Raw genomic sequence first — 11,203 nt, 5'->3', positions numbered from 1 at the left:
ACAAATTGAGAGCTGTTATCATTGTAACGGATAAGCGACAGGGTTACATATTTTCCTAGTTAGTTAGTTAGTTATCATAAGTATAGTTTTTGTCAGTTTTTAACTAAGTGGTGGATGTTTGTTGTTGTTTGTTTGTTGTTGCTGAGCTTATCAATTGTTATAGATTAGTAGGCTTTTTATCAATATCAATACAATTTTAGTTGGCCATTTTTTTCGTGAACGATTACTGTGAGTCTCGCCATGTCACAAACAGTATCCAGGCAATCGCCATGGCCAGCGAACCACATACGCTCTTGGACCTCGAAACTATAAAAATTCATTATGATAAGCGTGCATTGGAATCGATCGATCGTGGCTTTACGTCATTATTGGTCATATTGACCACTTTTTCGGGCATCGTTTTGGCTCGCGTTGCAACACACCGGCTATGCACCCGAGTCAGTCCAATTCTGTGCTTTCTCGTCGAGTTTCCACTGATCGTTCTGCCGGGCGTGCTCTTCGTCACAGTAGCTCATGGATATAGTGGACTCTTTGTGGGAATCGTGGCCATCTTATTTCTTGGACTCATCGTGACGACGGGTTCTCTGTCGCGTGCCAGGAGTCGCTCCCACTTCGATTTGGGCAAACGTCCGACGGTTCTGACCATTGTGAGGGCGCTGACCCAATTGATTACCGCTATTTGCATACTCGCCATTGATTTCGAAAGCTTCCATCGGCCATACCGCAAGAGTCGACTGTTTGGCGCGCAACTTATGGATACCGGCATTGGTTTGTTTGTGGTAACCATGGGATTGGTTTCAAGACGTCCGCGAAATTGCGTCGATCTTCGAAGGAGTCTTTTCCGTTCAGCTTTGCCGCTTATTCTGCTTGGATTTGCACGCACTCTGGCCTTGGAGATTATTGGTTATGGCCAGGATGAGCATGAATATGGCAAGCATCTGAATGCCTTCTTCACGCTCGGATTCACCAAGCTCTTTGGCAGTCTCTTAAGTTATCTGCCACGCAGTGACTTTCAGTTGGTTCCGCTGGCAATAGGTAAGTTCCGTAGGATCATAAAGTATATTTACTTTAAGACTGCAGTAGTTCAACATATGTGGACTTTAAATACTGATATTTAAATGAATGATGCACAAATATTCGTAATATTCTATTCTACATTGTGTAAAAATATTATATTCATATCTTGTATTTCCTTTATATGATTCTTTACTAAAATCATGTTTTTTGAGCTTCGAAAGTTTTTAAGTAAATAAGCGATATACATACTAAAATGTTCCATTTTTGCAGCTGTATTGGTTACCCATCAATTGGGTTTATCCTTTGGCGGAATCTCGGCGTATGTGATGGACGATGACTTGGCGCGATCCTCGTTTCTAAGCGCCAATCGGGAGGGACTGCTCTCTCTGCCAGGATTCGTTTGCATCTACTTGATATCCATTTACCTCAGTCGTTGGTTGGTCTCCAAAACGCTGCTCAGTTATGCGGAAATGATACGGAAACTGAGGTACTTTGGACTCTTTTCCCTGCTCTGTTGGGTTTTAATGGTGGGAGGTGCGAATGCTGTGGGGATTTCACGAGTTACCTGCAACATGGGCTATGTCTTCTGGATGATTGCCATAACCAGCACCATGGTGTGGTTAACCATGTTTATCTTTGATTTTATCATCAGCAGCGTATTGCCCTTGGATACAACGATAGCTCTAGCTGAGAATCTGGAGAAGGGTTCGTCGAGTCCCAAAACTGTTGCTCCGGAAAAGGGAGGAGTATTTCTTATATGCGAGGCCTTGAACATGAATGGGCTCACCTTCTTTCTGCTGGCCAATGTCTTAACTGGCGGTGTGAATATATTTCTATCACCAGAGAATCGATCAAATTTCAGTTCAGTTCTTATCTTATTGGCCTATATGTTGTTGGCCACGTTTGTTGTCTTCCAACTATATATGAAGCGTATTCGTATTGCCTAAAATGTTGCCACGTTTTATCTTTATTATTATTTTATGCTGTGATAATGCCATAGAATTTATTATAATATTTAAAATATTACTATGACTGTACCCAAAACGGAGTCAGTTGAATTTAAAAATCATTTGCTTGTTTTCCGGCACTCATAATTTGTTTGTCTTTATTATCTTGTAAGTTATACTATGATAATTTCTGAAGTCCATTTTATAATAACTTAAGCTTGATAATAAAAATGACGTATTAAACGACTTTATCAATTATTAGAAATTTATGGCAATAGGTATATAATATGCTCAATTTAAGTGTGGTTTTTGGCTATATGATTGATTATAATAATAAAATAGTTTTTTATTTACTTGATAAGAAATTCAAATTTTGAAATGTGAGTCATTAAAATCATACGTTTTTATTAAATTGAATCAAAACAAAAAGCGTTAGCATAACTGGTTCTTTTTTAAAATTCGGAAGTTCACAAGGAACCACTAAATTATTTTAGCTTCTTTTTCTCGATCTTTTCGCCCCACATTGATCGCACAGGAGCTGTCTAGTGAACTTTGCTGCTCTTAGTTTTTTGTTTAGCAAGTTAATATGAAAAGTGAATATTATTGTTTATGTGCAATATAAACAAAGTAATTTGTTGCTATGAGCAACATAAGACAAATGTGTAGAGCGCCTGCGCCACTGAGCAAACTGAAATTGTAAACAAGCTAATTGCCATGGCAACGCAGGTGCACAACAAAAGTGGCAACAGCTAAAGAAATTGGTAAGAAAGCGGAAAAAAACAAGAACTTGTCCAACATGTTTGTCTACCTGAGTAAAAAGGTATTGTAAATGATAATTCTCTAAGAAAATTGAATTTATTTAATATTATTTATTGTTAGATTGCAATACCAAACAATGTAAAGCTGAATTGCATTGCATGGAACAAGGAGGATGGCTACATTGCAGTTGCCGGCACAGAGGGCTTGCTCAAGGTGCTCAAATTGGACCAAGGTGAGAACTAAAGAGTGACATAAAATGAAAAAATAAAGGTTTCTTTCTACACGTCGTAGATTTAATGCCCTTTTAAATACTGTCTTCAATGTTTAACTGATTGTTCCTATGACTGCCGTATGTTAAAGTAGTCTGATTTAAGTGTAATTTGGTCAGAATGTATAAGACAATAGAAAGCTCACAATCTGCGAGTTTGGTTAGTATATTTAAAAAAACAACAAAAATTTTCGTACTAAACGCTCATTTAAGATCGATAGTTTCTATGGCAGCTATATGAAATAGTGTACCGATTTAACCAAAATTTGTTCAGAATGTAGAGAACAATACCACTTGAATTTTTTGTGAAATTGGTTAATATATCTCAAGAAATAACAAAGTTCTTCATATAAAGGGTTGATTTTCGACCTAAAACTAAAAGAGTCAAAAATTAAAAACTAAAAGAATCAAAGGAACAGACAGACGGACATACTTATATCGACTCAACTCGTCGTCCTAATCAAGAATATATATAATTTAAAAAATTTGCTAGGTTTACCTTAATGCGTTACAAATTTTGTGACAAAATTTAAATACCTTCTTAAATAAATTTCACTCTTAAGCTGCCAATAATGGACAGAACAAAGGTGGCCTCGCTGCCGTTTCCAATCTGTCGATGAATCAAACGTTGGATGGCCACAAGGAGTCTGTCAAGGTGGTCACATGGAACGATGCACAGCAGAAGTTGACATCTTCGGATACAGATGGCGTTATTATGGTTTGGATGCTGTACAAGAGCGCCTGGTATGAGGAGATGACCAACGATCGCAAGAAATCCACAGTAGCCGGCATGAGTTGGACTTCGGATGGTGCCAAGATCTGTATTGTTTATGAGGATGGTGCTATAATCGTTGGCTCCGTGGATGGAAATCGTATATTTGGCAAGGAGCTAAAGAATACACATCTTAGTGGAGTACAATGGAGTCCAGACAATCGGTTAATACTCTTTGCCTTGGCCAATGGCGAGTGTCATTTGTACGATAATCAGGGTAACTTTGCGGTGAGTTATTTAAAAAAAAAAAATATAAGTCTCTCTAAGAGAATTAATTTTTTTAGATGAAGCTGGTCATTAAATGCATTACTCCGGGCAGCTCAACGGGACGCGTGCATCGCATTGCCAGCATCAGTTGGTTCAGTGGTCGTCCTGCCAACAATCGCAATCGTCCTGTCTTGGCTATCTGCTATGAGAATGGCAAGGTGCAAATAATGCGCAATGAGAACGACGATGGTAAGTCAAGGAGAGAAGGAAAGGTTTTTTAATCTCAGCATTTATTTATTTATTTAACATAGACACGATTTTTTTTTATTTTAACAAAACTAGAAAACATACATAAAAACAAAATTATATAAGATTTTAATTCTTTTTTGCAAAGAATTTAATTCGCACGTCTAACGGTCTAACGGTGTACAATGCTCAGTCAGTCAGTCAGGTCAAAGAGTTTTATTTATACAGCTGTTTCTCAAAATGCAACAAGAAACTGAAAAATTTAAATGCATAAAATATTTGCTTAATTTAAATGTAGTTTTTTTTAAATTAATCGCTTTATTCCAATAATACTGACTATCAAAGAAATTTATAGTTTTTAATGTCAAATTTTTAACAATTATTTTTAACTATAAATTTGCTAAAAATGGCTTAATCTTTATTTTTACCTTCGATATTTGTTTTTTAAAAGATTCTGTCGACTGTTTATAATTGACATTGAATAATAATAAATACAATTTTTGATATATATATATACTAAATTAATTGATTTTCTTTTAGTACCTGCCATCTTTGATACGAACATGAGGAATGTGGATGCCAAGTGGAATCATGATGGCAGCGTCTTGGCAATTTGTGGCACATCTCTAGAGGCTGCCACACCATTGCGAGATACCAACCAGGTCTGCTTCTACTCTCCTCTAGGCAGGCTCTATCGCACCCTAAAGGTGCCTGGCAGTGACATCACCTCGCTCAGCTGGGAGGGTAAATCTCTGAGGATCGCCATGGCCGTGGATTCGTTTATTTATTTTGCCAACATTCGACCCGATTACATTTGGTGTTACTTTGAGAAGACTGTGGTGTTTCTCAACAGCAGCAACCACAGTGGCAGCAGCACCACAAGCAGCTCCACTGTCACTCCCATGAATGTCATCACATTCTGGAACACAGTCTCAAATCAGAGTTTCCTTAAGGAAGTGGAACCCACACTTTGTTTGGCGGCCAGCAATGAACATTGTGTTCTGGGCGTGGAATGTGTCAGCAGCAACATCAAGGAGATTGCTCTCAGCACACTGGAAGGACGCACTAGCTCATCGCAGGACGATAGAGTCTATCAGTTGCTACTCTGCAACTCAATTGGCACCACTGTCGACTGCAAGTTACATTAAATGTGGTTGCTTTATCAGCTTTTTTTAATACAGATCTTACTTACCAATTACAGCTAAATATACGGACATCAAGCCTCGCTTTGTGGGCATCAATTCCGGCTATGTGGCGATTGCTTCTTACGATGAGATACTTATCTGGCACTATCATACTCCTAAGGTAAGCAGAGTGAGAGAAGTCAACATAGTTATGGGACAAAAAATTGAAGTTTTTACATTACAAATAAATATATTTTTCCATTATAAAAAAATTTACAATTGTGGACTGTAAAATTCCCAAAATATGTAAATTTTTACTAAGATAAAAGAATATTTAAAAACCCACAGTTAAGAGAATGATATATGTACATACTAAACTTTGATTTTATCGATACTGAAATACTTGTTATGGAAAATTTCTACTAAAGAGAAATTAAGTTTTGTGTACTAAAAAATATCCCAAAATATGTAATTTCTTAAAAAGCTAAGAAAATATGTTAAAACCCGCAGCTACAAACAGGACTTTCTCGATACTGAAATACTTTCTATGGAAAATTTCTACTAAAGAAAAATTTACATTTGTTGACTGTAAGATATCCCAAAAAATGTAATTTCTTAAAAAGGAAAGAAAATTTCTCGATACTGAAATACTTTCTATGCAAAAATTTCCAAGTAATATTTTTTTCACTGACTTTTTTCGATCAGAATGCCATTTACATTTTAGTCCTTAACAAAACAAAAATTTATTTATTCCGATTTAAAATTTTTCTATGAAAGGTTCAATGATTTAAATGAAGGATCATGAAGGAAGTCAGGGAATTGAAACTGGAGGAATCTCTATACGACACTTTTGGCACATTTGTGGTCATATTGACCACATTCTGTGGCGTCGTCCTGGCTCGTATTATCACCCATTCAATGTGTTCTCAAAGTAATCAAACAAAATGTTTTTTGGTGGAATTTCCATTGATCGTGTTGCCAGGTGTACTCTTTGTATCGATTGCAAGTAGTTATAGTGTTCATTTTGTGGGTATGATGATCCTGCTCTCCATTTGGTTTATACGCAAAACTTGTGCCTTATCTCAAGCAAAGAAACGCACTAAATTTTATATTGGCAAGCGACCGATTGTCTTGTCCGTGTTAAGATCAATGATTCAGCTGATCACTTCCATTTGCATACTGGCTGTGGATTTTAAAAGCTTCCATCGGTCATATCAGAAAAGTGAGTTCTTTGGGGCACAGCTAATGGATACGGGCATAGGATTCTTTATAGTCTCCATGGGATTCGTTTCTCAACGACCTCGAAATCGTATCGATCTTCGACGCAGTATTTTGCGTGATGCTCTACCGATTTTACTGCTCGGTTACATACGCACTTTGCTCGTCATATTGGTGAAATATCACATGTCTGAGAAGGAGTATGGTCGTCATCTGAATGCCTTCTTCATCTTGGGATTCACTAAACTCTTTGGCAGTCTGCTTGGTTATCTGGTCAGCAGTGATATCAAGTTGTTGCCTCTGGGAATTGGTAAGATTTTGCTGATTTGAGAGTAATTACAATATCTAAATTTTCCTGCTTCAGGTATACTCGCTTGCCATCAAGAGTTTCTCTCTCGTGGCCTCTCCGAATATGTTCAGTCGGAGTTAAAGGAACCTTTGTCTTTGCTGGAAGCCAATCGCCAGGGTTTGTCTTCAGTGCCGGGTTTTGTGGGCTTGTATCTACTGTCCATCGTATTCAGTAAATGGTTGCGTTCTAAAGCGGTTCTAAGCTATAAGGAAATGGTTCAAAAATTGTGGCAGCTGGGATTCCTTTCGTTACTCTTATGGAGTCTCACCACCGTTAGCAGCTTTACAATTGGCATTTGTCGTGTCACCTGCAATGTGGGTTATGTCTGCTGGATTTTAGCCCTTTTTAGCACCATGTTGACCCTTGGCTTCTTTGTCTTTGAGTTTATTATCAATAGCGTTTTTTCTAAGGAAGTAAATGCTGTGAAACTAAAAATGGCAACTTTTGATATAAAGAAGAGTCCTGGCGATAAGAACATGATTTCTGATGATTTAAAAGAGATTTCTGACATTTTAAAAGATACTGCTAACGATATAAAAGAGATTACAAACGATATAGAAAAGACGTCTGTCGATATTACAGGGACTAATGTCACTTATGTTATCTGTGAATCCGTAAATACGAATGGACTCACCTACTTTCTGCTGGCCAATATATTCACGGGCATTGTGAACATGTTTCTTAAGCCAAACGATCGATCAAATTCTGTTTCAGTCGCAATTCTAGTGATTTATATGTTCCTCAACACATTTATTGCTCATCTGATGTACAGAAAAAAGTCTTTAAATGTTGAAAAAGTGAAAATTAATTGTTAAATATTCATAATATGTAATTATTATATTTATACTTTTAATAAATAACTACTAATATATTACAGATACTTATATTTATACCTAAAATAATTATGCTTAAAATACTAAAACTTTAAATACTTATAATTAAAATACTAATATTTAAAATACTAATACTTAAAATATTAATACTTATACTTGTACCTAAAATCTTTTATTTCAGAGTTCTTCTAATCTGCATGGCGTTAAAGCCCGCAAGGAGAAGCGCTTTCATATTGATGACACGCCCACAGGCGTAGAGTTGGCCAAGGATCTGCTGCAAGGACAACAGCGTCGCGTCAACGATCCCATCTGTGCTCTGGCCCTGTCGGAGAAGCTACTCCTGGTGGCCCGTGAGTCGGGAGTCATCAATGAGTACAGCGTGGCCAATGTGGCACTGAGAAATCGTCACACTCTACACTCCAAAGTCCACAAGATTGCCATCAATTGTAATTCCACGTAAGTAAAAAATGTGCTGCACTTGAACTGGAACCTTTTCATTAATTATCCTTGCAGTCGTGCGGCGATTATTGATCATGTTGGTGTCATGACACTCTTGGAACTGGATGACAATCGGGAGACACAGCTGAATTTCAGTCGAGTGGAGCGCAAGGATGTCTGGGCTGTTAGCTGGGCCAAGGACAATCCTCTGCTGTTGGCCCTGATGGAGAAGACACGCATGTACATATTCCGTGGCAATGATCCCGAGGAGCCCATCTCCTGTTCCGGCTACATATGCACCTTTGAGGATCTGGAGATCACCAGCGTGCTCTTGGATGATATTATAAGCATTGGTGAACTGCAGAATTCATCGCATCTGATACAGTTGCGCGTAAAGTCGCTGCGTGATACGGATGATCTCTTGGAGCATGTGGGTCTGGAGGATGCCAAGCAATTTATAGAGGATAATCCGCATCCACGTTTGTGGCGACTGTTGGCAGAGTCGGCACTCAAAAAACTGGAGCTCAATACGGCGGAAAATGCCTTTGTGCGTTGTGCAAATTATCCGGGCATCAAGTTGATCAAAAGGTTGCGTAATATTAATTCCCAGATCCTGCAGCGTGCAGAGATTGCCGCCTTCTATGGCGAATTCGACGAGGCCGAAAAACTCTATATGGATGCTGATCGCAGGTGTTTATAAATGGAATTATTGTAATCATCAATTTGAAATTTAATACTTTTTTTTCCTAGGGATCTGGCTATTGATCTGCGCATGACACTTTGCGACTGGTTTCGTGTGGTGCAACTTTATCGCATGGGTGGTGCTGGTGTCTCGGATCAGCAAATGGAAACCGCCTGGCGTGAAATTGGACATCACTTTGCCAATCTCAAGTCTTGGGAAAGCGCCAAGGAATACTATGAAAAGTCACATTATCTGGAGGGTTTCATGGAATCTCTCTATCACATGGAACAGTTTGATGAGCTGGAAAAGTGTGTCGATAAGTTGCCGGAAAAGAGTCCTTTGTTGACCAAACTTGCCGAAATGCTGGTCTCAGTGGGTGAGTAAACAAATAAAAATAGAATAATGTTTAAAATCCTTTTACATAAAATAATACGGCAAAGTGCTATCTTCCAGCCAAACATTGATATTTAAATTAATTATATAAATTATTTAAATAATAACTAAATCTCTTTGAAACTAATTAACATTTTAGCATCTTTTTTTTTAACCAATTGGGATTTAGTTTGACTAAATTGTTCACGACTTTAGTAAAATTTGAATTGGGATATTTAATTTTTCTCATTATTATATTAACATATAAGTGATATTTTTACGTATATTAAATATTTAGCTTAAATTTACCGGCCATAAAAAATAGTTTACAAATTGTTTGTATTTAGTATTTGAACTGAATACAAAATATATTTTTATTTTCAATTTGACTAGGTTATTTTGGATACAAGTGATATTTTTTTTTCGTCTTTCGTAGATCAAACATTTATAAATTTTTATATGAAGAGCTTTTTAGTGTATTTTCGGTATTAAAAAAAAAATTCACTCGATTACAACATTTAATGACTTTACTATATGATTATTAACTGATTTCTGAAATTTTTTCCAGGCATGTGTTCGGAAGCTGTGCAGGCTTATCTCAAATTTGGCGATCAAAAAGCCGCCGTCAATGCGTGTGTTAATCTGCGTCAATGGGGTCAGGCCGTGGAGTTGGCCCAGAAGTTCCAGATGCCGGAGGTAAATGCGCTGCTCAGCAAACACGCAGCACAGCTCTTAAATGAGGGACGCCTCCCGGAGTCCATAGAGTTGCAACGCAAGGCGGGAAGATTTCTGGATGCGGCACGTTTGCTCTGCAAATTGGCCGAACAGGAAGTGGAACGACGTGCTCCATTGCTGCGCATCAAGAAGATCTATATACTGGCTGCACTCCTGGCTGAGGATCATCTGAAGTCAGTGGTCACGGCGCAGTTGGATTATGCCATCGATCGGAATACTCTGCTGGACTCCATTAGCTTGGAGGATGCTGCCTGCATTGAGCGTATTTGGCATTGTGCGGAAGCTTATCATTATATGCTCCTCGCCCAAAGACAGCTGCGATTTGGGATTATGCACAGTGCGGTGGTGACATCTTTGCGTTTGAGGGATTACGATGATGTCCTGCCCGTGGAGGATATTTACAGTCTCTTGGCTTTGGCCAGTTGTGCGGATAGATCCTTTGACACCTGCTCCAAGGCATTTATGAAACTGGAATCTCTCGACTTTCTGCCCGAAAAGACACAGCAGGAGTACGAAGAGCTGGCGGTTAATATATTTTCCAAAAATGAACCCGAGGATCATAAAGTTGATACTGTCACCTGCTACGGATGTGCGGAAAATGTGCCCGATAAGTGAGTTTTCATAATATAAGTTTTACTATGTAACTAAATTTTAATTTGTTCTCAGTTTACCATCGTGCATGGAATGCGGCGCTCGTTTTCCAGGTTGCATCTCCTCTGGGAAACCCATAACTCAACCCACCAGCAATATTTGGATATGTTCGACTTGCCATCACTGTGCCTCGCCCATGGAGATAACACGGCATCGAACATGCCCCTTGTGTCACAGCCAAATTGCTGCGCTCACTGTGGGAATATAAACTAATTTAATTAAATACAATAATAAAAATTTTTTTTAAATTTAAACAGCCTCAAATGCAGAGCTGCCAACTTGTTTTAATAGTTTTGTCGCAAAAAAAAAACGGGCTGGCAGGCTTGACATTAAAGGCATTAAAGACCATTTTCAAATTGTAATAAATGCTCGAAAACAATATAAATTATTAAAAGCTTTTTGAAAGACTAAATTTTAATTTAATTTGCGCGCCGTTTTATTTTGTAAACGTATGCGAATGTGACACAAGATGGCGCTGCGTTACGTTTACATCTATCGAGAAATAAAGGCACTTCTGCTCATTTAACGAAATTGCTCACTTAATGAATGTTATGCAGCACTGCTAGTTAATTTAACATTTTACAG

At 38.0% G+C, this 11,203-nt stretch overlaps 2 protein-coding genes across 2 annotated transcripts; both read left to right on the top strand.

Moving 5' to 3' along the window:
- The first annotated feature begins 242 nt into the window (after positions 1 to 242).
- Positions 243 to 2,345, top strand: LOC117787356 (uncharacterized protein At4g17910). The gene is made up of 2 exons (XM_034625859.1): positions 243 to 1,035; positions 1,288 to 2,345. The coding sequence occupies exons 1-2, from the start codon at positions 270 to 272 to the stop codon at positions 1,962 to 1,964; spliced, it is 1,443 nt and encodes a 480-aa protein (XP_034481750.1). The 5' UTR covers positions 243 to 269; the 3' UTR covers positions 1,965 to 2,345.
- A 415-nt stretch (positions 2,346 to 2,760) lies between these two features.
- Positions 2,761 to 10,872, top strand: LOC117786935 (WD repeat-containing protein 35). Its single transcript, XM_034625364.1, has 11 exons — positions 2,761 to 2,784; positions 2,844 to 2,955; positions 3,555 to 3,991; positions 4,048 to 4,219; positions 4,757 to 5,350; positions 5,418 to 5,521; positions 7,922 to 8,196; positions 8,254 to 8,868; positions 8,929 to 9,236; positions 9,801 to 10,578; positions 10,634 to 10,872. The coding sequence occupies exons 1-11, from the start codon at positions 2,761 to 2,763 to the stop codon at positions 10,824 to 10,826; spliced, it is 3,612 nt and encodes a 1,203-aa protein (XP_034481255.1). The 3' UTR covers positions 10,827 to 10,872.
- Positions 10,873 to 11,203: the final 331 nt, after the last annotated feature.

Source organism: Drosophila innubila (assembly GCF_004354385.1).
Source record: "Drosophila innubila isolate TH190305 chromosome 3L unlocalized genomic scaffold, UK_Dinn_1.0 0_D_3L, whole genome shotgun sequence".
NCBI classification, from domain to species: Eukaryota; Metazoa; Arthropoda; class Insecta; order Diptera; family Drosophilidae; genus Drosophila; species Drosophila innubila.
This window is presented reverse-complemented; position numbering and strand designations above follow the sequence as displayed.